Source organism: Emys orbicularis, chromosome 2 (assembly GCF_028017835.1).
Source record: "Emys orbicularis isolate rEmyOrb1 chromosome 2, rEmyOrb1.hap1, whole genome shotgun sequence".
NCBI lineage: Eukaryota > Metazoa > Chordata > Testudines > Emydidae > Emys > Emys orbicularis.
In genome coordinates this window covers 271,659,764-271,686,417 of record NC_088684.1, presented here as the reverse complement: position 1 = coordinate 271,686,417, position 26,654 = coordinate 271,659,764, and the positions used below count along the sequence as shown (strand labels likewise).

At 41.7% G+C, this 26,654-nt stretch overlaps 1 protein-coding gene across 2 annotated transcripts in view; it reads right to left on the bottom strand.

Moving 5' to 3' along the window:
- Positions 1-5,705: 5,705 nt before the first annotated feature.
- The window catches only part of CCNY (cyclin Y), a 226,374-nt gene continuing 205,425 nt past the window's right edge, over positions 5,706-26,654 (bottom strand). The window contains exons 9-11 of one of the 2 annotated variants that reach the window (XR_010561115.1): positions 25,015-25,177; positions 7,462-9,411; positions 5,706-5,972 (exon numbers count right to left, since the gene is read on the bottom strand). Coding sequence is in view for 1 of the 2 variants with exons in the window: in XM_065397661.1 (XP_065253733.1) it covers positions 9,295-9,411; positions 25,015-25,177 (280 nt within the window). In the remaining variant the exon portion in view is untranslated. Of the gene's footprint in view, positions 5,973-7,115; positions 9,412-25,014; positions 25,178-26,654 lie in introns of those variants that run through there. The other variant, XM_065397661.1, reaches the window with a different exon arrangement.

Below are 26,654 nucleotides of genomic sequence, written 5' to 3'. Positions count from 1 at the left end.
TATCTGAAGAACTTGGCTAACAATTCTGGCTTGCTGGCTGGAGAGCCCTCCCCTCCTCTGAGTGTGTTAGGAAGGCTGACCAAATTTCTAAACACCTACCCCTCTTTCTGGTGCTGCTCTTATTTTATGTGGTGGTGTGAATGCTTTTTCATTACAAAGACAGTCCATATTTTATTATACCACAATTATGTTGGGGGGTAAGAAAGGGGGAGAGGAGTCACATTTCCAGTAAGGTGCAATACAGCATCTAGCTGGTAACAATAAAAAAAGAATTTGTCATTCTGTTTAAAATACACTTCCTTTCCTGGAGTATTAAATAAGAGATCTCCAGAAAGTTGTCATTTTGGCATAAGTCCCCTCCCTTTTCTATAGATGAGCACTGCAGTCACACTACCCCACTGGATTGCGACCTGGATGTGGTGGAGCGGTTTGAGTGTTCCCATGATCCTGAGAGCAATGCTGTCGGGAGTCTCGCACTCCTGGCAGGGTTGCCCCAGGCGGCAAGGTCAAAGGTGCGGTTCCAGATGAATAGCGATCCAGTCCCCACCCTCCCCAAGTCTTCAACGGCAGAGCAGGTGGTTGAAGAGACGATTTCTCTCATTGGCTGTGAAGGCGGATGAAAGCTTGTCTTGGTTTCCTTGCCCTTGGAGTAGGATCCTCATCCTGTCAAGCACCGTGTGAACGCAGGTGTGCAACAGTTTCCCCACATTAAAAGAATTAATGCACAAGTGTCTTCCATATTCACATCCAAGTCCTGTGGCGATTGGCGAGTGGCAATCGGAGCAGGACAGCGATGACTGGAGGCTCCTAATGATGGACTGGCACAGACTGGCTTTTAGATGGTCGTTTTGCATTCAGACAGAGGCAGGAGTGGAACTTGGCAGCCGCAACCAGGACTGAACAGCCATTTTTAGGATCCACTTTGCTCACCCCACATGGGGAGAGGACTAGAAAAGGTGCCCTAACATAGTCTGCCTTGTGTCCCCCCAAATGGATCACCTTACTGCGATCGAACAACGAAATTTGGAGCCTGAAACATTCAAACCTTGATGGACAACCTGAAAAGTAACTGGCCAGAGCGAAGAACAGCAGTCGTGGCCAGAGAACTCAGGAGACATGACATCGACATTGCTGCACTGAGTGAGACCCGATGTGCACAAGGACAGCTCAAGGAACAAGGTGGTGGTTACACTTTTTTCTGGAAAGGGGAAGGGGAAAAAGAACAATGAATCTACAGCATTCGTTTAGCTATCAACCAACTCTTCGAACTACCAGTCAGCATCAATGAACGACTCATGACCTGCCACTTTAAACTTGCCAAGAATCAGCATGCAACATTCATCAGTGCATACGCTTGACACTGATGATGAAACCGAAGGAGGATTTTATGCCAACCTTTACCAAAGTCTCTCCATCAACTCCTAAGAGGACAAGCTCATACTCCTTAGCTAATTTAACACAAGAGTTGGATATGACTCGGAGCTGTGGAAAGGCATGATTGGAAAGGAAGGAGCAGGCAAAACAAATTCCAATGAAATTCTTCTCCTGACCAATGCATGGAATGCAATCTAATTATCACAAACACCATGTTTCTCCAAAAGAATAAATATAAGACACTGTGGGAACACCCAGGCTCCAAGCATTGGCATCTGATCAACTATGTCATTGTCTGTGCTCATGACTGTGAAGGCGTTCACATCACCAAAGCAATGTCTGGTGCCAATGATTGTTGGACAGACCATTGCCTTATCCGCTCCATCACTTCCATCAAACTTGCACCAAAACAACAAATGAGGAAGAAAGACTGGATGGAAGATCGACATTGAGAGTCTTAAAACCCAACTAAATGTGACCTTTTCCAGCAGTGCCTCACCAAGAAACTGATGAATATCAAAACCTAAATGGAGAGCCCTGAAGATCACTGGAAAGCACTCAAATCGGCCATCCAGGCTGTGTGTGAGGGAACACTGGGCTTCTCAACCAGGAAGCACCAAGACTGGTTTGATGAGAATCATCAGGAAATCCAAGACCTGACTGATCATAAACGCAAGGCCTTCTGTGCTTGGCAGAATAACATCAATTCCAAAGAGAAGCAATACGTCCACCATCAACTCAAAGCAGAAGTTGAAAGGAAAACCTGTGGTGGGAGAAGAAAGCGAAGGAGATCAAACAACTCGCCAACAGCCATGACATGCACGGATTCTTCAATGCTACCAAAGCCCTTTATGGTCCTAGCATCCAAGGACTAGCCCCCCCTCAGATCCAGGGATGGAGCCAGCCTCCTCAGGGACAACAAACTGATCAATGCCCAATGGATGGCATACTTCAGAGATATCCTGAATCATGACTCCAACACTGAAAAAAGCATTTTTGACTTAATCCCATCAAGGATAACCTCAGAACCCCACCAACATTCGTAGAGGTAAAGAAAGTCAAACAAATAAAGAACAATAAGGCATCTGGACCTGATGGAATCCCCACTGAAATCTTCAAAGAAAGAGAAGAACTGGCTCACCAGCTTCACATCTTAATCCTCAAGATATGGAATTCAGAAGAAATCCCAGCTTATTTTAGCGATTCCACGATCATGAACATCTTCAAGAAAGGAGACAAATCGGATTGTGCGAGCTATTGAGGAATTGCCCTGTTGTCCATCTCTAGAAAGATTCTTGCCACAATTCTCCTCAACTGACTGCTCCCCTTGGCTGAGGAAATCTGTTCAGAATTGCAATGCAGATTCAGACTCTCTCAAAGTACCACTAACATCTTCACTGCCCACCAACTTCAGGAAAAGTGCCACGAGCAACATCAACCTCTGTACATGGCCTTCATCAACCTCACAAAAGCATTCGACCCCATCAATAGTGAGGCTCTGTGGAAAGTTCTTAAATTTGGATGTCTGCCAAAATTTGTTGCCATCTTCTGACTCCTCCATGACAAGTCTGTGATGATCAACAGCAGTGGATCTGAAACAGACCCCTTCCTAGTTAAGACCAGAGTTAAGCAAGGCTGTCAGCAGTCCAACCCTTTTCTCCATCTTCTTTGCTGTTATCCTCATCACTGACAAGCTCCTCCAATACAGAATGGACGGCAAGCTCTTCAAACTCATTCACCTCCAATCCAAGACAAAAGCTCTCTCTAAATCAGTCATTGAACTTCGATATGCAGATGACTGTGCCCTGGGCACCCACTCAGGCCTCAGATAAGGCATGCCATGGGAGGGTCAGTGAATGCTCCTGCCAAAGACTCTCTCACTCCAACATTTTTAATGTGCCATTATCATGGTATCTAGCCTAGGTGCCAGGTATAGGAGTGAGGAAAAAACCCAAGGAGTCTAAATGGATCCTATGCTTTGGTTAAGCTGCTCAGTTGGCTGAAAATTCTCTCCCCTCTCTCTCACCCTCCCTTCCTCCCTCCCACCCCCCCTTTGTCACTCCGCTGGTATATCTAGACCTTGTTATTAACGGAAGTGAGCGATCCCGGTTTCCTTTCTGACTTAATGACTGGAGAAAATGTTTAATGCTTTTAAGGGGGCTGTCTTCCCAGCTGCACTCAGCTTCCCAGTTTTCCAACTGACATGGCAAACCAGGCTATAGCTATCAGCATGCAAACTTATCACACAGGGCATGAAATTTGTTCAATTTATTCCCAGCTGCAGCTAATCCTTATTCACAGTATATGTTCGAAAGTTCCCCTAGAATGGTGAAACTCAAATTCTGGGCTTATCTTTGACCTGCATGAGGTCTCAAGAAATGGCTCTTCTGCTTGCTTTTATTTGTAAAGAGATCTCATTGTAACGTGACAATGACCCAGCTGTTGTATTCAGAAAGAAACACCACCAGACATGCACATTTTGACATAGCACTAACAGGATGACTGATATAGCCAGTTGGCTTACTCCTACAGGTAAATAATTATGCCTACAGAAAAAAAGTGTAGTGAATTTATAGGCTTATGGTCATTAAAAAGTTAGAACCTGTTCTGTAGTAAAGCAGCTTTGCTCAGCTCCACACAAACATTAGAAAGGATTTTATTTTTAATATATTCATATTTTTGTATGCTCTACAATACCAGAGATATTGCTAAGGGAGAATGTACATGAAGAAATGCACTTAAAAAGAACAGAGTCAAATAATTAAGGGTGGTTATTATGAACTACAATGTTAGGTAGATTCACATTGCAAGAAACAATTTATTCATACTGCTCTGTGAAGTACTTAGCTTGAATCGGTCTCCTACTGTTCTTGGCTCTCTTGAGGTTGCTTTCAGCTTGCCTAAGGATCTAGTAATGTTACAAAAGTAAACAGAAGTGCATTACATGAGTTTGCACACTTGAGGCAAAACAAAATGCAGAGGAGCAGCTGCTCTACTGATATCAGAATTTCAGTCTTCTTTTTTTTCTTGAAGTCATACTGTAGATCTGTGCCATACACAAATGGGAGGGGGAGGGGGGAAGAGAATAGTTCAAGAGCTTGAAGCCTTTTAAAAGATAAGCTCTAGCTCAACCAGAAGATATGGTCTTGCTAAAGGAATTATTGAGTAAAATTCTAGGCTTGCTGTTAGGCAGGTCAGACTAGATGATTAGACTGGTAATTTCTGGTCTTACCATCTCTGCTTACAATGTCTTCTTTTGTTTCTTCATGATCAGCTGCTTCTCTTCTTGAGCTTTCCATCTCCAGTAAAACTTATTTGCCCCTGACAATGGACATGGCACATCCTATGTCAGCACCTCAGTTCTATGCCAGTTCCAGCTCCCAGCTCCTCTTCTGTGGTCTCTCAGGGATAGGCAAATAATGTATTTGGTGATATCCCTGAAGTCGGCAGGGGAGGGGAGGGAAGCTGTTTCTTCAAGAGACAGATACCTGTTGCCTTTTATGGCTCTGAACACTTGAAATGATTATGCTTAGTTTCTGTATGGATTCAAGTCCTGACACCCATGAACACATTTGGTTTTTCACATACAAACACTAGTCCTTTGCTTAAAAAACAAAAAACAAAAACAAAAAAAACACACTAGTGACACCATGAGGGATCAGCTCAAGACAGGAGAAATGCTGGCATGCTTCGTAACAACCATAAATACATTTTTCCTCCAAGTGTTAAACTATTTAGATTAGAGGGATGGTGTGTATTGAATTCTATAAACTAGCCAGGCACTACTAAATTGTTAAGGTAAGAGCTGTTGGTGAATTCTCCATGATAAAACACAAACATATCAATTTAGTTCTGAGCAGGCATTTCCACCTGTAGTTTAGATGTATCATTAGAAAATGTAACATTTGTGAGCAATGTGTGACTGTAAAGAATTTCTGTTGCTTCATCTGTTATGGCTTTGTTTTTTCAGGCTGTCTACTTTTGTATTTCTGTACCCCCTCCCACATAATGCTATTTTCTGTAAGATAGCCAAGATTGCCAGATATCACTTTGTCATCTGCCTCCGTACACAAAAAAAACTAGGAAGCTCTTCAACTTCTGATGAGGTTTTTGCAACTTCTAGGCTATATGCCACATCCAAGGTCTATCTGGCATTAGTAAACAAAGCAGAGGATAAAGGAAGAAGTGTTCAAAAAGGAGAATGGCTGCACTAACAACATACATGTGGTTATTCAAGTCACTGGTCCTTGAAACGTTATTTGAGTGTACCAGATCCAGGACATGCAGCCTCCGAGAGAGTCAGAAAATACCAACCAGTGACAAGTCGTCCAGGAATTTTCATATTTTTATTAACAGAAGGGGTGCGGGTGTATATATATTTGAAAAATCTGTAGGTCTTTTTGCTGCTAAACAGTTCTTTTCCATACAAATCTATTTACATATTGATTCCAACATTTAAAAACTAGATAAAATAAAGCCTCAAGGAAGAGTGGTTACAAAAGGACAAATACAATGGCTGAAGTTATTCATCAACTGCAACACCAATTGCTTTTTAGAGAGGGAGGAATGGAGATGCCTGTTCTCAATGCAGTCTCTGGCTGTAAAAGGGTGCACAGAAAAACCATTACAAGATGTCTTCTATAAACATTTTCCCAATTCCCTCTGTTTAGGCTATAACGCAAGGGCCCATGGGCCCCAAACAGTGTATAATTCATTAAGGCTTGGTCCACACTGGGGCGGGGGATCAATGTAGGAAACGCAACTTCAGCTACGAGAATAGCGTAGCTGAAGTCGACGTTTCCTAGATCGAACTAAGTTTACTTACTGCGGGTCCACGCGGCGCAGGCAAGCTCCCCCGTCGACAGCGCTTCCTCCTCTCGGCGAGCAGGAGTTCCGCAGTCGACGGGGGAGCGCTTCTGGGATTGATTTATCGCGTCCAGATGAGACGCAATAAATCGATCCCAGAAGATCGATCTCTACCCGCCGAATCAGGCGGGTAGTGTGGACCTAGCCTAAGACAGTGATAGTTGAGGAGGTCTTATATGAAGTCTCCAACTCCATTCTGTTTCTGACAAAGACAATAGCAAAATAATAAATCCAGAAACATCCCAGCAAAATTTTTAAATAATAAATTGATATTGTAGATGTTGAAAACAAATCCACAAAGCATTTGCATTGATAAAACACTTTTTGGCTTTTTTTGTTTGTTTTCTGAAAGAAGACTTCCCCCTCTCGTGATGATATTTGCGATCCAATGATATTTCAAAAACTACACCAACACAGTGTAATCCTAAATAATAATTCCATTTTTAATTACATGGAATTGAATACCTTTCAAACAAATTATACTCACTTAGATTTATTGATAAGTATTGTATCATTGTTTGTGTCTGTGGCAGACTTAGAACAAACCAAAACAGAAAGCAAAGCATTCCATAACCATTTGGGAAAGAAAAGTCCATCTAAGTGTAAGTGATTCAGACTGCAAAACTGAAACTAAAGAAAAAATACACAGAGCAGATTTTTTTTTTTTTTAATTCTTAGTGCAAGAAACAACCAAGTTAATCACAGAATCAGTACTAATTAAGGATATGGAAAATTCTCCTATACAGAGGTAGAGTCCAGTGCACAAGGCTAAAACAATATTCAATAGTCTAAACGTGACTGAGCCGGGTTTTACGGAATCCACTTTTTTTTTAAATCAGACTGTATGTACATACATACAATAAATAGACTATACAATCTTTAAAGTAGTTTAATAAACTCCACAAAAATTATAGTAGATGCACTGAGATCTTTACATAGTTCAGAGTTCATATCTCTATCACTGAAAAATATGGATAAAACTAATATTCCTGCTATAAAGTTAACAGAAAATTGTTTTGCAAAGTCTTGATAAAACAAATCGTTTTACAGATCTGTAAAACCTAAATTTATGCTTGGCAGGGATCTCAAAGTCCAAATGCTAGGAAAATGTCCCGTTAGCTATATTTTGAATTGAGTTTCAAACGCTCTAATTTTTTTTTATTTTAAAGAGTGGTCTTTACATTCGATGTTCAAGGAAAAGAAAGGGACCTGGGTACTCACAGTTCTGATGCATTGGCACAATGATAAAGGATGAGAATTAGATTACTTTTAATGCCCTGAAAGACACTAAGAACATTTATGTTTCATACTATACATATCACATTAGAATATTAATAGAAAACTCTGTTTGGTATTAGTACTTCAATCCTTTCAGTGCCTCTCCACTTTCAAGGCATCTGATCAGCATTGCACTGGGAGTGGAATATGTATCCATGAGCCCGTATGTCTGCTATAAGCCCTTGGGGCTTAATAAAACTAATAGGGACTCTATCGTTTACTGAAGTAGTGCATAAAGCAAGTCAAATACAGGAAGTCTGCTGCCATTCACTTCAAGGAAACTTGCAAAAAAAAAATTCAGGGAACCCAGATTTTTCAACTGTATCTTTCTAAAATGTGCAAAAAATCTTCATAAAATCAGACACCCACAAGCATTATAGAGCAAACAAATGTTTTTACACAGATACATTATTTGATATAAAAGGTTCTTGTGTCTCTCATGAGGGAATAGGCATGGTAAGAGAAGGGAACCAATAACAACAGAAGAGTACAATAATCAACATAGCAGAAAATGGTCTTCACAGTTTGAATTTTGTTTAAATTTCTGAAAGCACCTACACTGAAAAATGAAAGGGTTTTTTATTTTATTTTATTTTTAATTCGATCTACCTGTGACAAATACCTTGGTAAAGATTAACATTCTGCTCTTCTATGGACCTTTTCACTGGAACAATTTTTTTTTTTTTTTTTAAAGTTTTTTATTTTATACAAACAAACACAAACTTTGATTTAAAGTAAACATATAAAAATTGAGGCTATTGCTTGCAACAATGGACCTGGAGGTGAAGGAATGAACTAGTTGGCCTATACAAAAAACCTCTCTTTTATATAATGAATTCTTCTAAACTTCTAATGCTATGAAAATTTGCAAAAAGGACGACAAGATCTGATGGAAATTTCAACAATTTGGCCCAAGTCTCATCATCATTGAATCCTTCCAACAATCCTGTCTTTATATTAAGGAAATATAAATGATTCCAGGAAGGCACACACACCTACATATACTATAAATAAAATAATCATGAAATTACGAATGATCATCTGATCTCAGTATAAACTTTTGGTTCAGCACTATGGTCAAGTTATATTTTTAAGTACAATAAAAGGCATATAAAACTTAACATATGCATAATGATTATGAAGAATAATGCAAATAAGTCAAACCACGGAGAAAAGTGCAATGAAAAAACCCACCAATACTATTTATTCAGAGGTTTGTGCTACTGTAGATACAGACTTTGTATTTGCTGCTGTGCAGAAGAGCTGGAAAAATAACCCAAAGAAGCAGGAAAAAAAACCAAAAAGATAGAAGATACTAAGGAGAATAATTTAAGATGAAATAATTCAACTCCATTCCTATAGTGCACAGCCAAACTTATCGTGTGGTTTAGTTTCATGCCGTCATTTCTGCTGAAGAGTACAGCATATTTAAAAAAAATGGCACAGTCCCCTAATCTCTTTCTGCCTCTCCTCCATTTTTTTTGTTTTGTTTCCTCTTCCAAGCATTTGACTAGCTGTTTCCTCACAAAAAGGGTAAAGCTGTGAGGAATAGTGACAAAAAAAGAGTTGCTTTCAATCTCCTTTCCTGTATACTGTACTGATTTCTCCTTCCACTCAATTTTTTATTCTTATGTGCTACACAAGGGAGAGGCACTGTAAAGGCAGCTTGACGGATCTAAAAGTAAAAACCCCAAAGTCTTGTCTTTCCCCCATTACACTCCAAAAAATTTGGATGGATGAAACAGTCCTTCTGTCGAAATATCCCAGACTTCATTGTTAGGAGATGATGGCAGGGGACCATCTAACCACAGTCAGATTGTCAGCACTAACTGACCGTTTCTTTGTAGATTTCCTGAAGTCTTTATACTTGTCTTCACACAAGCGAGAGATGGCCTGAGGATGAAAAGGGGAAGAAAGGTCAGGCCCTCTGGCAAGGTCAAAGAGGCCACCACTACACAAATAATACAACCACATAGTGCTATTTTTTATATATAGGCAGGATTACCATGTGGCAGGACTACCATGTGTCACTTTATGAAGCAATGCAGATAAGACTCTTAAAAAAATAATCTTTTGACACAGTCCATTCCTCTGGAAAAGGATAAACACGTTGGGAAGTTCCACTGTGTACAGTGTTAACTTTTAAAGGTTAACAGAGACCCACAGAAGCTTTTTCTTCACTAGGAAATGTAATCCTAGTTATACTATTAAAAATCTAGTTGAATGAATTGACACAATGCTTACCTGCTCACTGCAGACTAAGCTAAATTGTGCTTGGCATCATGTCAGCTAGTCATGGGTAAACACTACTGGCGCGAGGAACTACCCCATGACTAGCTATCATGATGCTGAACCTCCTTCTCCTTGTCTACACTGACCAGTCAGTCCTGGTCATCATCATGTCCCCGGACTCTTTTTATTTTTTTATTTAAGAAAAATCTAGAGTAAATCATGGTACAATTTCATAGTGGAGCTGGGCTCCAAGAGAGAAACATTTCCCTTTTTTTACAGTATTCAAACCATCTTCAGCTTGGAATGCGTGTATGTGAGTTTTTAAGTAATTCAAAAGCAAAAGTGGTCAACGATTCCTGAATTTTGAGTTTGATTAAAAAACCAAACCTTTTGACAGAAAATTAAATGCAAAAAATTCAGGGTATTTTTGTGACTGAAGATTTTGATTATTGAAAAAAAAAAAAATCTACAAAAACTGAAAAATGTCTATGAAATTTTTACTGGATTTTCAACAAGATTTACTGAAAAGTAATATTTATACTCAAAATAATCTTAATACTACCAAAGAGAGTGGTGATTAAAACTGAAGTGTTTTGAATTGCACCTAATGAAGAGGAAAAAAATTAGTCTTTTAAAATGTGGCTGTCTCCAAACATCTTGGGCCTAGTTCTCCTCCCACCTACACTGGTTTTACAGGGTCTAAACTCTATTGACTTCAATGAAGTTACATCAGTGAAAATTTGTGGGGGAAGATTTAGGGTCCTTGACTTGATACAACATCCATCTTCCTGATGCCGTCACTGCTTTTAGTTAGGTTTGGTCTTCCTGATCATTTTATCAAGGAATAGGATGTGTTTGGGTTCAGACAAAGGCCTTTTCCCAGCCTGTGGAATACGCCTACACTTTCAGCCTCAATCTAATTCTTTAATAAAGTAAAATATTTTATTCGGTGAAAAAGTATAGAAGAAGCCTTAGACACATTTATTAAATAAACGCTAACCTTATTTTGGAGCACAGGAAACAGTTTTTTCTTATTTTAGATAATTTACTATTACAAGAAAGAAGTTTTCTGCATGACAAATGCTCTGTTGGAGGATTTACTCGATCGCTCTGAGAGCCGAAATGTATCAGCCTATTTGAAGAATCACGGGATCTTTTTATGAAACACAATGATAATGCATCATTCCTTCATTTCAGGAGACACAGGGTCCTGTTAGCTAGGTAATTTATATAATCAGTGGAAGAAAATACAGACGATATTAAAGAATAATTTAATTCAGAAGAGACCTTGTATACACAAGAAAATTTAACATCCTTTAAAAAGAAGTCCAAAGATTATTCTAGTCTCAAAATTCCTTGAGACTCATTAGAGCAGCTCTGGAGGCAGACGGTTTAATTCACTTTGTCCTTAGCCAACTTTAGAATGAATGCATGTGAACGCAACAGAGTATGCCTGTGGAGGTACTATAAGATTATACACACTTTAAAAAGTTTAACTCCAGAACTGGTTTACAACACTTTTTCTACATTCAGGGTCAGGATTGTAGCTGGTGAGCAGGGCACACAATAATCGGCACCCAGTCCTCCATACTCTCCAAATACATGATAAATGTTGGGGAAGCCGTGCAGAGCTAAGGTTCTGCATTCTGATGCCAAGCACCAGGTTTACATGCAGAGGCCCTGATTCAGGAACAGTCTTGAGCGTTAAGAGCTGTCCAAAATATCGATGTTTTTCTGAATCAGGGCCAGAGACAGCAGTGGCAGACAACACACAAAGGCATCTTTATCTCTTCCATTAAAGTTGTGGGGGGCAGGTACCTAAAGAAGGGAGCCAAAGATAGGTAGTCAAGAGGGAGAATAAGGAGATTGGAGAAAAAGGGGCAGGGAAATGACTGAGGAGCAAAGGAAACGGGAGGGGGAAGTCACAGGTGATGCCATGGCAGAAGGACATTGTACATGAGCTCTGTCTCCTGTTTTGTTTTACTTGACAAAATTAAGTAAAATTTTGTCAAGTATGTGGTGAGACTTCTCCCCCTCTGAAATGCCTGAGAATAAGCCTGAACAATCTCTTTCCTCAAAGTCTCATGATCCAAGGATGCATCCATCCTTTGACTTCTACACTCCCTATCTCTCTGGATGACAAATCGCTGCAAAGCAAATACTTGAAATAATTACGTGAGAAATGGGCCACCCGGGAGAGGATGTCATAGAATCATAAGGTCCCAGGCCAGAAGGGAGGGACCATTGTGACCATATAGTCTGATCTGCTGTATAACACAGGCAATGGAACTTCTCCAAAACAATTCCTAGAGCAGATCTTTTTGGAAAAAAAAAACACCTAGATTTAATAATTGCTAGTGATGGAGAATCCACAACCACCCTTGGTAAATTGTTTCAATGGTTAAATTACCCTCACTGTTAAAAATTGACACCTTATTTCCAGTTTTAATTTGTCTAGCTTCAAATTCTAGCCTTTGGATTGTGTTATACCCATCTGCTCCATTGAAGAGCCCATTATCAAGTATTTGTTCCCCATGTAGGTACTTATAGACCGTGATCAAGTCACCCCTTAACCTTCTCTTTCTTAAACTAAATAGATTGATTTCTTTCAGCCTGTCATTATAAAACATGTTTTCTAATCCTTTAATCATTCTTATGGCCCTTCTCTGAACCCTCACTCGTTTATCAACTTCTTGATAAATCTTCTTGAATTGTGGGTACTAGAACTGGACACAGTGTTTCAGCCCAGTGCCAAATACAGAGGTAAAACAACCTCTCTGCTCCTACTTGATAGTCCCCTGTTTATGCAACCGAGGATTGATTAGCCCTTTTCACTACAGAATCGCAATGGGAACTCATGTTCAGCTGATTATCCATCGTGGCCCCAAATCTTTTTCATTGTCTTCCAGGATAGAGTCCTCCATCTTGTAAGTATGGCCTACACTTTTCCCCCCTATATGTATACATTTACATTTAGCCAATATTAAATCTCTTATTGTTTGCTTGCACCCAGTTTACGAAGCAATCCAGATAGTTTTGTATCAGTAACCGGCTCTCTTCATTATTTACCACTCCCCCACTCTTTATGGCATCTGCAAACTTTGTCAGTGGTGATTTTATGGTCTCTGACAAGTCCTTGATAAAAATATAAAATACAGTAGGGTGAAGAATTGATCCCAGTGGGACCCCACTAGACATACTCCCACTCTGTGATGATTCCCCATTTACAATTATGCTTTGAGACCGGTCATCTAGCCAGGTTTTAATCAATTTAATGTGTGCCACATACATTTTGTTTTTTAATCAAAACGATGTGAGGTACAAGCTCTACAGATGTTTAAGTCTATTACATCAACACTAGTACCTCTCGCAATCAAATTTGTAATCTCAAAAAAAAAAAAAAAAGATACCCAATTAGTTTGACAGGGTCTATTTTCCATTAACCCACATGTACGAGTCTGGGGCCCGTCTTATAGTTCCCTCTTCTGGCTGGACCCCGGCTTGCTCTTGGTGAGCCAGCACCCTCCCCCGGGGAATTCTGCCTGGAACCGTCTCACCAAGCCCAGGGACGGCAGTTTCCAGCAGGGTCAGTCATGTTTTCTTTTTATTTTATTTCATGTCTCAACAAAACAAGATCAAAACTTCCCTAAGTCTGTCCCTCACCCCCTGTAAGTTCATCAACCCATATGTTCATGGCTCTTACCTCAGAGCCTTTTTGATAATAGGACTTTGCACAGTCTGTTTTCTGTCCGTTTTGTTTCTGGGAGCAGTAACTCCAGCCTCTGGCAGGTATTGTAGCTCTCCCTCTCCATTTCCTGCTCTTCCTTTTATGAGGATCAGCCAGGTAAGCTGCAGGTCTTTTCCCCAGGTGCATTGGGTGGGACTAATCATCCAGCCAGCCAGTCAGGTGCTGGCCTCTGACCTCAGTTCAGTGATATCCCTTATACCTTCACACAATGTTGATTGACATTCTTTATATCACCCTCCTTTAATTCTTTATTAATGGGGTCCCAAATCAGCAGCTTAATTATCTTGCCTCCATACACCAAAACTATTAGTTTTCAACAAAATTATCTCAAGACAGTAGAGAAAGTCACCTTCCTGTGGTCTGCAGTGCATCACAAGTTATCCTTACTGATGAAAATAAAATCCTGACATACAAATTGGGGTCTGCTGGAAACAAGATGCATGTGTAAAATCTCTGCCCACATGACATTTCTGAAAGGTATTATTTTTGCCAGAAAACTCTTATTTGTTGCTTGCCAAGACACTTGCCATTCTAAAAAAAAGACAGGCAAATACTTGTCTTCCCTTCCCCATCAGTGTGAAACTATTTTGAAATGTTCTGTTTTCTATACTTCCGGAGCTTTTGCCCCTTATATAACTGGCTCTGTAGAAATCTGCAAACATGAACACAGCAAAACGAGGTTATTCTCTCTGCTAGTGCACCTGAGCAGAACATTTATATAAAACAACACTTTATAACCCAAGTCACTTATAGGTCCTTAGTAAGAATGAGATTCAGGTTTGAGACCTTTTCCGCATTTTATATCAAATAGAAACCAAACGGACTCAAAATATTTACAGCACAGTTTCAAAACCAAATAGAGGAAATAGTTTTACCATGGCAAAAGATTGGCTTGGAAAGTAAGTGAACCTGAGATGGAGTGCTCAGCCATTTGCTTGCCAAATCAGTCCATAATCCTTAGCAACCCATCATTTAGCTAGAGGAATTAATTACTTCAATACTGTCCATTTGACGGGAATATTTCTGTCCTAGCTTTCTGTCAGATAAGATGAAAACTGGGTTGGAATGGATCCTACTAATATTTTGCATCCTTGTTCTCATGTGGGAATTCTCATTGATGTGCAACACGACTAGGATTTTAACAATCTTGTATTTAAATGCAGTTTTTCATATTTGGGAGGGGTTACAAAATCAACATTGGAAGCCACTTTGTCAAGTTTCCGCCGAAGTAAAGTCCATTTTGGCTTAGAAACCTAAAGCATTCCTACTCAGGGTAGGAATAAATGGTCAGTTTTCAGAATGGAGAGAGGTAAATAGCAGGGTCCTCAAAGAATCTGTACCAGGAGCAGTGCCGTTCAATATATTTATAAATGATCTGGAAATAGGGGTAAACAGTGACATGGTGAAGTTTGCAGCCAATACAAAATTGCTCAAAATATTTAACTCCAAAGTAGACTGCAAAGAGTTACAAAAGTATCTCTCAAAACTGGGTGACTGGGCAACGGGATGGCAGATGAAATTCAATGTTGATAAATGCAAAGTAATGCACATTGGAAAACATAATCCCAAGTATACTTAATAGGAAAAGGTACAAATAAGGGTGACAAAAATGATGAGGAGTATGGAACAGCTTCCATATGAGAAGAGATTAAAAAGATTGAGACTGCTGAGCTTGGAAAAAGACAGCTAAGGAGGGATATGATAGAGGTGTATTAAATCATGAATGGTGTGGAGAAAGTTAATAAGGAGGTGTTATTTACCTCATCACATAACACAAGAACCAGGGGTCACCCAATGAAATTAACAGGCAGCAGGTTTCAAACTAACAAAAGGAAGTACTTCTTCATACAACGCACTGTCAACCTGTGGAACTCGTTGCCATGGGATGTTGTGAAGGCCAAAAGCATAACTGGGTTCAAAAAAGAATAAGATAAGTTCACAGAGGATAGGTCCATCGGCAGCCATTAGCCAAGATGGTCAGGGACGCAGCCCCATGCTCTGGGTGTCCCTAAGCCTCTGAATGCAAGATGCTGGGACTGGAGGATAGGGAAGGATCACTCAACAACTGCCCTATTCTGTTCATTCCCTCTGAAGAATCTGGCATTGGCCACTGTTGGAAGACAGGATACTGGGCTAGATGGACCATTGATCTGACCCAGTATGGCCATTCTTACGTACTATATACAAAAGAAAAGTATTGTCCTTACATTAATTCCAAAATAACTTGTATTCAGGAAGGCAACAATTTTCTTCAGACAAGGCATTTAATATTTAATCTGTTCTATCCACTAGCAAAATTAACACTGATTTTATGAGGGTCTCAGGGGACATACAAACCTTCGTAATAATTGATGTTTTGTAAAATTTAAGTTCACTTTGGAAATAAATTTCAGAAATGGAATGAGAAGAATTTCCAATAAAGATTAAGAGATTGGAAAGTTAGGGTTTAAATTTATATTTTAATTATATAATACCCTAGAACTTGCAGTTACATTTCTGTTGATCTAAGAAATTTAATCCTCTTCTACAAAATCTTCATTTTCTATTAACTTTTAATGTCAGGTTTTTGTAATAGGATTATGTATTCAAACAGATGCCTTCTGTAAAAAGAGCTCTGTAACACTGTCACATGATTTACAAGATAATAGATTGTCTTTTATTGGGCCTGGTTGTAATGCATGTGATCAGCCAGGAACATTCTCTCCAGTGTTATAAATGTACACACTTAATCAAGGTTTATGATTCTGGGCAAGATGTTGTCATTGGTAGGAAAAAAAACCCAAAGCTGCCAGTGCAAGTTTGGGCTGCAAATCACTTGCAGTGCAGTGAGGAAATACTTCCAATTCTCTAAGGCTCTGCTGACACCAATTTGGGAATGAATGCATGCAGATTTGGTCACCTCATTACCAGAAAGATTTTGACATACTGGAGGGAGTTCAGATATAACACACACAAAAAAGCAAAACAAAAACAAAAACCCCTCCAAACAAAACGAAAGAACAGCGGTCTGGAAGGACTGATGTTTGAGGAAATTAAAAAAAAAAAAAAAAAAAGTTAAATATATTTGTTAGTCACCTTTTCTGAGCCAAAAAGCAGCCAGGAAACACTCTGGGCACCAAGAAGCTAGTTACAGAGGGGCTCTCCTTAATTTGGGGAGAACTAGAAATGGAAAGAAGAATCTCTGCCTATCAAAAATGCATCTTCCTGGTCCAGAAAACTTTGTAGTCAGCAGCTAGTAGCCAACCTCCACTTCTGCAACAGGAAGCTGGGGGAGGGGTGGAGGGAATGTAAGACGCACCACTCTGTTTGTAGGTTATATCCCTTTCTCCTACTCTCTCTCTGTCAGGTATATCTAGACTGTAAGTTCTTCAAGGCAGACAGTGTACTTCTCTATGTAAAATGCCTAGCACAACATGGCCCTGTTTTTGTCTGGTTCCTAGACAGTTCAGTAATACAGGTAATCAAGCATTTATATAAAATGCATCAGTTAAGTTGGGGATGCATCCCAAAGAATTCTCTCGCTCAGTTTTTCCAAAATCCTTAGTGTTGAATTGGGCGTAGTGCTGTGATCATGGACTAGAATTGGGTACAGTGCTTTGCAGACTCATTCAAAATTACAAAGCCTTGACTGAATGTGAGGCAACAAAAATCCACAACTATTTGAATGGTGTAAATGATGACGAAGAAGAATTTTTTAGGTTGCTGCATAGGAGTATAACTAGGTGGGTAACAGGAGGAAATTGAGAAACAGAAGATTTAGGCTGGGTATCTCGAAAAGCTTCCTGGAACTAAAGTCAATTAAGTTGTGAAAGAATCTCTCAAGAGAAGTGGTAAAAGCCTCAACATTTGGCATAGTTAAAATTAGACTGCAAAACATATTAGAAGATGCGCTGTAAGGAACAATCCTGCATTGGCAGATAGACTGTCTGGATGATTTAACCAAATGTTAAAGGTCCCACTTCTACCTCCTATGACTGCATACAATAGGAAACAGTATAGATTCTCGGCCAGAAGAGCACTGGATAGATTGGTTTGACTGTTACCTTCAATCTGACTGTGGCCTACTAATATCCTGTACCTTGGCAAGAAAAATCTATTTTAATTTTATCACTGAAAGACAAAGCCTCTTACTCAGTGTCAAATTGTGGATATATAAAATATGGCGAGATATTCTACTCCAGAAATTCCATCAAGTATTAATGATTCAGACAAGTTTTTAACCTCATGGATTTTCTCAAAGACAGGTTATTGTTGATGGATCCTATCCAGCTTTTGCATTTGATGATGGATTTCACTTTACAAATTCCTTTCTCTGTTTTTTTTTTTCATGTCAGGCACATGAAGTATTTGTAAGAAGAGCATAGGTTTTGCCCTGGCAGATCTGATATTCTTGCTTCACAAACACACACTAGACACTATTATAGTATAAGTTACTCTGGTGCCGCCTACCTTTGCATTGTATTATAGTTATTGACATTGGCAATACCACTTTTCTTTAAAAGATTGAGAAAAACAAAATCTGTCACTAAGGAACAAGTTGCTTTATTTAAATCTTAGAATTGAATGAGCTTGTTTCTATTTTCATGGTCAATCATTCTATCCGGGGGGGGTACATATTAACTATTAACTTGCTGTCTATAATAACAGACTTTATTCCTTCTCTCAAAACATATTAGGCAAGCTCCTCAGCTGTTGCTCCATTGATTTCAGGTTACACAACCTGCAGATCGGCTCACTGATTTAACACAATGCTCACAATCTTGACCATGGCTGAGAAGTAAACAACACACTTAGGTCAGTGGTGCAGCAATGACTTTAAGACACCTTTACTGATTCTTGGCTGGTTATATGTTGGGCTCATCCCTGCGAATAAGTTAGAGCAGAATAAAGGCTGATGTAAATTACATTGTTTACCAGTGTCTCCAAGGGACTATTATGGCAGCCAGGGACTGTCAAGCAGCGGGGAAGCCTCAGTCATGTCCCCCTTTTCCCAGTCACAGGATGTGGGCATAGTCTAAGGCCTGGTCTACACTAGGAGTTTATGTCGAATTTAGCAGCGTTACATCGAATTAACTCTGCACCCGTCCACACAACGAAGCTATTTAGTTCGACATAGAGGTCTCTTACATTCGACTTCTGTACTCCTCCCCAATGAGGGGAGTAGCGCTAAATTCGACATGGCCATGTCGAATTAGGCTAGGTGTGGATGGAATTCGACGCTAATAGCTCCGGGAGCTATCCCACAGTGCACCACTCTGTTGACGCTCTGGACAGCAGTCCGAGCTCGGATGCTCTGACCAGCCACACAGGAAAAGCCCAGGGAAAATTTGAATTCCTTTTCCTGTCTGGCCAGTTTGAATCTCATTTCCTGTTTGGACATCGTGGCGAGCTCAGCAGCACTGGCAACGATGCAGAGCTCTCCAGCAGAGATGGCCGTGCAATCTCAGAATAGAAAGAGGGCCCCAGCCTGGACTGATCGGGAAGTCTTGGATCTGATCGCTGTGTGGGGCGATGAGTCCATGCTTTCCGAGCTGCGATCGAAAAAACGGAATGCAAAGATCTACGAGAAGATCTCAAAAGCCATGGCAGAGAGAGGATACAGCCGGGATGCAACGCAGTGCCGCGTGAAAATCAAGGAGCTGAGACAAGGCTACCAGAAGACCAAAGAGGCAAACGGACGCTCCGGATCCCAGCCCCAGACATCCTGTTTCTACGAGGCACTGCATTCCATCCTAGGTGCGGCCGCCACCACTACCCCACCACTGACCGTGGACTCTGAGAATGGGATATTGTCGACGGCCGGTTCCTCGGACATGTTAGCGGACGGGGAAGATGAGGAAGGAGATGAGGAGGACGAGGCAGTCGACAGCGCTTACAACGCTGATTTCCCCGACAGCCAGGATCTCTTCATCACCCTTACAGAGATCCCCTACCAACCGTCCCAAGGCGTTAACCCAGACACAGAAACAGGGGAAGGATCAGTCGGTAAGTGTTTTAAACATGTAAACATTTATTTTTAACAGAACAGGAATATTAACAATATTAACAATGGGTTTTTCATGATTACTTTGCCCTAGGCGCTTAACATTTCAGTCCTTGGCAGTGCAACTACTGAAAAAAAATCTAACAATGTCCGCTTTAGCATGATTGGTTTGCCCTAGGCGCTCTACTGTTTAGTCCCTGCCAGTGCAGCTACAGTAAAATCCGGTCTATATGTCCGGGGATAGAGCAGAAATCCTCCTGGGACATCTCCACGAAGCTCTCCTGGAGGTAATTGGAAAGCCTTTGCATCAGGTTCCTGGGGAGAGCGGCCTTATTGGGTCCTCCGTGGTAAGAAACGTTTCCGCGCCAGGAGACAAGCAAGTACTCGAGGATCATTGCCTTGCAGAGCATGGCGGCATACGGCCCTGGTCTTTGCAGGCTTTCCCGAAGCATCCTTTCTTTTTCCGTCTCTGAAATCCTCATCAGAGTGATGTCACTCATGGTGACCTGCTTTGAATTAGGTAGGGGAATGTTAGTATTGGGACTGCTTGCCTGTTCCTTTACAGAACTGTAACCGGCGGTTTACAGCCACGCGGTGGAGGCGGGAGAGGGGCAGCATACAGGGATCTTTCCCTGGGACAGCCGCGAGGGGGTGGGACAGGGGCAGAGTTCATGCTTGCCGGATTGCTGGCAGCAGGGACTGGCATTGCTTTGAACGTGAAAGGAGGCCAGTGCTATTATTAAAGTTTTAAGCAGCCACAAGTCTACGGCTTACCATGTCCCGCTTGTCTGATCTGCACTGCAAGACCCCAGGCACTGAATGCGAAGGCCGAAAATTCGACCTTGTCCTGAGTGCGCATGTGATAGGTGCTGTGCATGGTCTTGTTCACAGAGAAAGACTATGTTCTTTGTTCACAACGAAATTTATCTTTCTGAGGAATTCACTCCCTTTTTCCCATCCCACAGCTGCGACTGTCTCCCGACCTACCCTGGCATCACACTCCCAGAGGCTAGCGCAGATTAGGCGTAGGAAGAAGAGGACACAGGAGGACATGTTCTCGGAACTTATGGTTTGCTCCCGAGCCCAAGCAGCCCAGCAGACCCAGTGGAGGGAGAACTTGTCCCAAATCCACCGATCACACATTGAACGGGAGGAGAGGTGGCGGCAGGAAGACCAGCAGGTGACTCAAACGCTGCTTGGACTAATGAGGGAGCAAACGGACACGCTCCGGCGCCTTGTGGATGTTCTGCAGGACCGGAGGCAGGAGGACAGAGCCCCGCTGCAGTCTCTCTCTAACCGCCCTCCCCCGCCACAAAGTCCCATATCCCCCTCACCCAAAGTCCCAAGAAGGAGGGGCGGCAGAGTCCGTGAAAACTCTCACTCCACCCCTGCAGACTGCTCAAGTACCAGAAGGCTCTCATTCCCCAAAATTTGATAAGTCCTTTCCTTCCTGCCTCACCCAAGCCCCCGTCCCAGTTTCATCCCCCAGTTTCATGTGTAGTTGCTAATAAAAAATACGTTTCTGTTAATTACTGTTTCCATCATGTTCTTTTAGAGGAGAGTCTGTTTGAAGGGGGGCAAGGGGGTTGGTAATTGGACAGGACAGTCACCTTTACCAGGGTACAGACGCGGGGGCAGGTTCAGCAGCAGGGCACACACACATTGCAGTCACTAGTTACCCTGGTCAGTCTGGGAGGTGGTTTTCATGTTCTGTGTGTGTGTGGGGGGGCTATGTGACTTTGTGGCGGGGGAGGGAGGTTAGAGATCTTATGCAGCGGTCCTTATCCTGGATCACAGAGCCACGCAGCAGGGGATCTGTAACCGTCCTCCCCCTGCCACAAAGTCACATAGCCCCCACACACAGAGTCCCGAACAGGAGGGGTGGCAGGCTCCGTTGAAACAACCAGTCCACCAGTGCGGAGCCTGTCATTCCTGGAGTTTAGAAGCGTCCTTTGCATCACTACACTACACCCGCTCCCCACCAGAGTCTGCGTCCCAGGTTCAACACTTTGCCACGAAAACAGTAATAAAGAAAACTGTGTTCATTAACAAATTTCAAGTGATTTTATTTTTAAACGTGTGTTGGAAGGGGGGAACGGGGTATGTAACTGGAGAGGATAGTGAACATTAACCGGGTAAAGAAACGGGGACAGGTTCAGCTTCTCTGTAAACAAACTTAATGGTCACTCAGGAACCTAACTTTCAAAGCCTCCCGGATGCACAGCGCGTCCCGCTGGGCTCTTCTAATCGCACGGCTGTCTGGCTGGGCGTAATCAGCAGCCAGGCTATTTGCCTCAACCTCCCACCCTGCCATAAAGGTCTCCCCCGTGCTCTCACAGAGATTGTGGAGCACACAGCAAGCTGCAATAACAATGGGGATATTGGTTTCGCTGAGATCAGAGCGAGTCAGTAAGCTTCTCCATCTCCCCTTGAGACGTCCAAAAGCACACACCACCACCATTCTGCATTTGCTCAGCCGGTAGTTGAAGAGTTCTTTTTCACTGTCCAGGGCGCCTGTATAGGGCTTCATGAGCCAGGGCATTAGCGGGTAGGCTGGGTCCCGGAGGATCACTATAGGCATCTCCACATCCCCAACAGTTATTTTGTGGTCCGGGAAGTAAATACCTTCCTGCAGCCGTCTAAACAGACCAGAGTTCCTGAAAACACGAGCGTCATGAACCTTGCCCGGCCATCCGATGTTGATGTTTGTAAAACGTCCCCTATGGTCCACCAGTGCTTGCAGCACCATTGAAAAGTAGCCCTTTCGGTTAATGTACTGGCTGGCCTGGTGGTCCGGTCCCAGGATAGGGATGTGAGTTCCATCTATAGCCCCACTGCAGTTTGGGAATCCCATCACGGCGAAGCCATCTATGATGACCTCCACGTTTCCCAGGGTCACTACCTTTGAGAGCAGTACCTCAACGATTGCGTTGGCTACTTGCATCACAACAACCCCCACGGTAGATTTGCCCACGCCAAAGTGGTTCGCGACTGACCGGTAGCTGTGTTGTGTTGCAAGCTTCCAGAGGGCTATGGCCACTTGCTTCTGGACAGTCAGGGCTGCTCGCATCCGGGTGTCCTTGCGCTTCAGGGCAGGGGACAGCAACTCACAAAGTTCCAGGAAAGTCCCCTTCCGCATGCAAAAGTTTCGCAGCCACTGTGATTCATCCCAGACCTGCAGCACTATGCGGTCCCACCAGTCCGTGCTTGTTTCCCGGGCCCAGAATCGCCGTTCCACAACATCAACATGACCCATTGCCACCTTGATGCCCTCGGCGCGGGGTCCCGTGCTTTGTGACAGGTCTGTGCCACTCTCAGACTTCAGGTCCTCAACGCGCTGCCGTAGCCTCCTCGCCCGATTTCTCAGCATCTGCCTCTGGGAAAGGTGGATGATAAGGTGCGAGGTGTTGACAACGGCCATAACTGCAGCGATGGTCGCAGCGGGCTCCATGCTCGCAGTGCTGTGGCGTCCGCGCTGTCACTGACCAGAAAAGTGCGTGAACTGATTTCCCGCCGGCGCTTTCAGGGAGGGAGGGCGGGAGTGACGGTTGGATGACGACAGTTACCCAAAACCACCCTCGACACATTTTTTTCCCCAGAAGGCATTGGGGGCTCGACCCAGAATTCCAATGGGCAGCAGGGACTGCAGGAACTGTGGGATAGCTGCCCACAGTGCATCGCTTCCAATGTCGACGCTTGCCCCATTAGTGTGGACTCACAAAGTCGAATTACTGTCCTTAGTGTGGATACACACGTTCAACTTTGTAATATCGATTCCACATATTCGATTTAAGTAAAATCGAACTACTCTCGTAGTGTAGACATACCCTAAGAGCCATTACACCAGGTCTACATCACTGTAGGGTCCCTCTTCTCTGGATTGTTCTTCCTGTGACCAGCTATACTGCCTTAGAGCTGCTTTGCACCTCCACTGCCAAATTAATTCTTGATCGGCTTTTAGATAAAGAGAGAATAAGAAATCATCCATAAATGCTAAGAGACTATGAGCTGCCTCTGTTATGCAGATGTGTTTATAATGCTTCAACTCCCTCTCTTTTTATAGAGTTTATTAAGTATTTTCTTTTCTGGAGTCTTTGAGAACAGTCATAAGCTTATAGTCAAAATGAAAAAGGCTTTATCCAGATGTTTTACCTTGTGTGTGATACAGACATGGGCAACCTGTTCCACTAAATTCTCACCTACATTTTTCTATGCAAAACTAATTGACATTGGTTCAATACATTATAGAGCTCATTATCAGAAGTAGATACCTAAACATTTAACAAAGCTATCTTTCTACACATATGATTAGTATCTTGACAGTATTTTCATACTTTTGAATCACTAGTGTAAATAATTTTGTACAAATTAGTGTGGCCTGTTATCTAGGGAACAGTTATATTGTCAGCTAGAGCTGGCTCAGACATTTTGACAAATTTTTCAATGAAAACAGAAATGAAATTTTGCTAAAATATTCACGAATTCTCTCCCCATTACTTTTCAACCACCCCAATTCCCAGTCCGTCTATTAATTCCTTGTGTGACCTGGATAAATCAATTAACCTTTTGTGGCTTAGTTTTCCCTTCTGGAAAATAGGGATAGTAATGCCTGAATATTTCTTAGGAGCACGGAGAGTCTGAATGCAAGGAAAGCTTTGAGATCCTCAGATAAAGAGCTTCAGATGCAAAGCAGTAGTATTCTTAAGGGAAATTAAGACTGGTCAGCAATCAATGGCAGATTTCAAATTAGCAGCAACATGTGTACATTTTCATGTAATGATGTTAATGACATTTTAAAACCTTAAAATCAAAGGGTCAAGAAATATTCCTGCAAAATATTGAGCTGGTCTGATGTCCCTAAACACCATGCACATCAATGAGAATTTAGGATGCTCCGCACTTCACAGGATCAGGCCCCATGACACATTCAAGTATTCTTATAAATCAGGTCCTGTAAGAATGTATCTTAAGGTCTGACAATTTAATAGCAAAATGAGCTTGATTCTCCTCTCACACTAATGAGATTAAGGAGTAACCCAATTGAAATCAATGGAGTAACGAGAATGAGGCAGATGTACATAGAATGGGAATTTCCATAAGCACTTGTCAGTATCCAGATCATTACAAATATGTAGAATGAAAACAGGTTGTATGCAACCAAAAGGATCAGTAAAAACTGGTTGTCTAACAGCTGATCTTTGACCAAAGGTCAGTGTAAAACATACTGTAAAACTTGAAGTTGTTTTCTGATGGTCAGTTAACATAACCACTAACATTTCACTGCATTGAAACCAGTCTACAAGAGTTGAAAAAAAACATTACAAAACAAGCCAAAAGGTGAAGCACATTTAGCCCAAAAAACTGTCAACATAGCCACAAAAAATGGCACTTGCAGAACAGCACTTCTGGTCAGTAATACCACTTTGGGTTCATGAGATTCTGATTTTCCACCAACGATAGTCTGAACAAAAAATACTCCAAGATGTCTCATCAGCTCTCAACTCTGCAACAACATGAAGGGAAACCATCTTACCTCAAGTTTATATGCCCTTTCCCTGCTGAGGGGCTCCAAAGGAAAGCTCAGGTTATTCGCTTCTGCCAGGGAACGCAAATCAAAATAATACTTGGCATAAACACTGGAGGGAACATTAATGTTGAACTGCAACAACTCAAGAAACTGGCGCTCCAGCTCATTCCTGTTAATGAGAAAATAAATGTAAAAATAAATTTTAGACTCCCGCCACCACCTGAGTATACTTTACATCAAACTACAACAGATTGAACCAAGTACACGTCTTACTCCCAGGAGAGAATAAAACTAGTTTCAGTTTGTCACAGACTTCTCTCACAAGTGCTGGGACAAGTCTAAACCATGGTTTTTCTGAAAAATTATTTACTCGTTTCAGCTTCCACTATCATTCTTTAATTATTCAGGAAAAAATTAGTTCCCCACCATTCCCAGTCTTTTTTATGGATGCTTCCAATCAGAGCAAATGCGGTTACTTTCCCCCTATACATGTAAGCAAAATTCATACTGGGCAACAATAAAACAAGACATAACTGGTAAGACATTTACCAACGTAACTGTCAGTAATGGACACTATTATTGATATTTCCACACAAAATACTTTGTAAAGTCTGAGTTAAGGTTGTCTGACTGTATCACACACCAAAAACGAATGGAAATAAGCCAGTAAATCAGTGGTTTTCAACCTGTGGTCCATGGAACCTGGCCGTCCGTGGATTATGTCTAAGGGGTCCGTGTAAGACTGTTGTTACCAGAGAGCAGTGGTGCACAACATGGGGTCTGTGGACTCCTGGGGGTCCGCAGATTACGTCTAAGATTTCCATAGGGGTCCGCACCTTCATTCGAAAATTTTTAGGGTTTCACAAATGAGAAAAAAAAAAAAAAAAAAAAGGTTGAAAACCACTGCAGTAAACCATTGAAGTTAAAGGGTTGATGGTTTTCATAAATGACATTACACTGTTCTCTATATTATTTGAGATGCAGGTGTGCAAAGTAAACAAGGTAGGTTGTCATTGAAAATAGCAACTACAAAATATGTTTTGTAATGTTTAAGAAAAATGAATGAGGGATCAATGTTGTACATGATTACTCTAAAGCGAGCAATACAGTTTATATGGAAATTGCAGCATTAAAATCTGCATGTGTGTGTTTACTGCTGTGATACATTTAGGCTACATGTTGATTGCACACGATCAGTGTGATAAAAAGTGGACAGAAGGTGATGAAAGGAAATAGTTGAGGTTGAGAGAGGAAAATGCCAAGTTGAGCAGTGAATGACAACTAACTTTTTTGCTCTTCTCACTTTATACAGAGGCCATCACCTTGTTTTCAAAATATATCCCCATTCCCTATTAAATTCCCACATCCAGCTTTTAAACCGTGATACATATCAATATTGACATTTAAAAGCTTAATGGGGGACTAACTTTCTGACAGTGCTCTAACAGCTCTCTAGTAGCATTAAAGTAGTACAAGTGTTACAGAAAATCCACACTGGCGTAAAATTTAACTTTTGAAGAGTTTATCAGAAAAATACAAGATTTGACTTTCTCCAAACTAAGCCTGGAGGAATAATATAGAACATGAAGCCTGTTGAGGAGAGAGAGAGAGAGAGAGAGAGAGAGAGAGAGAGAGAGAGAGAGAGA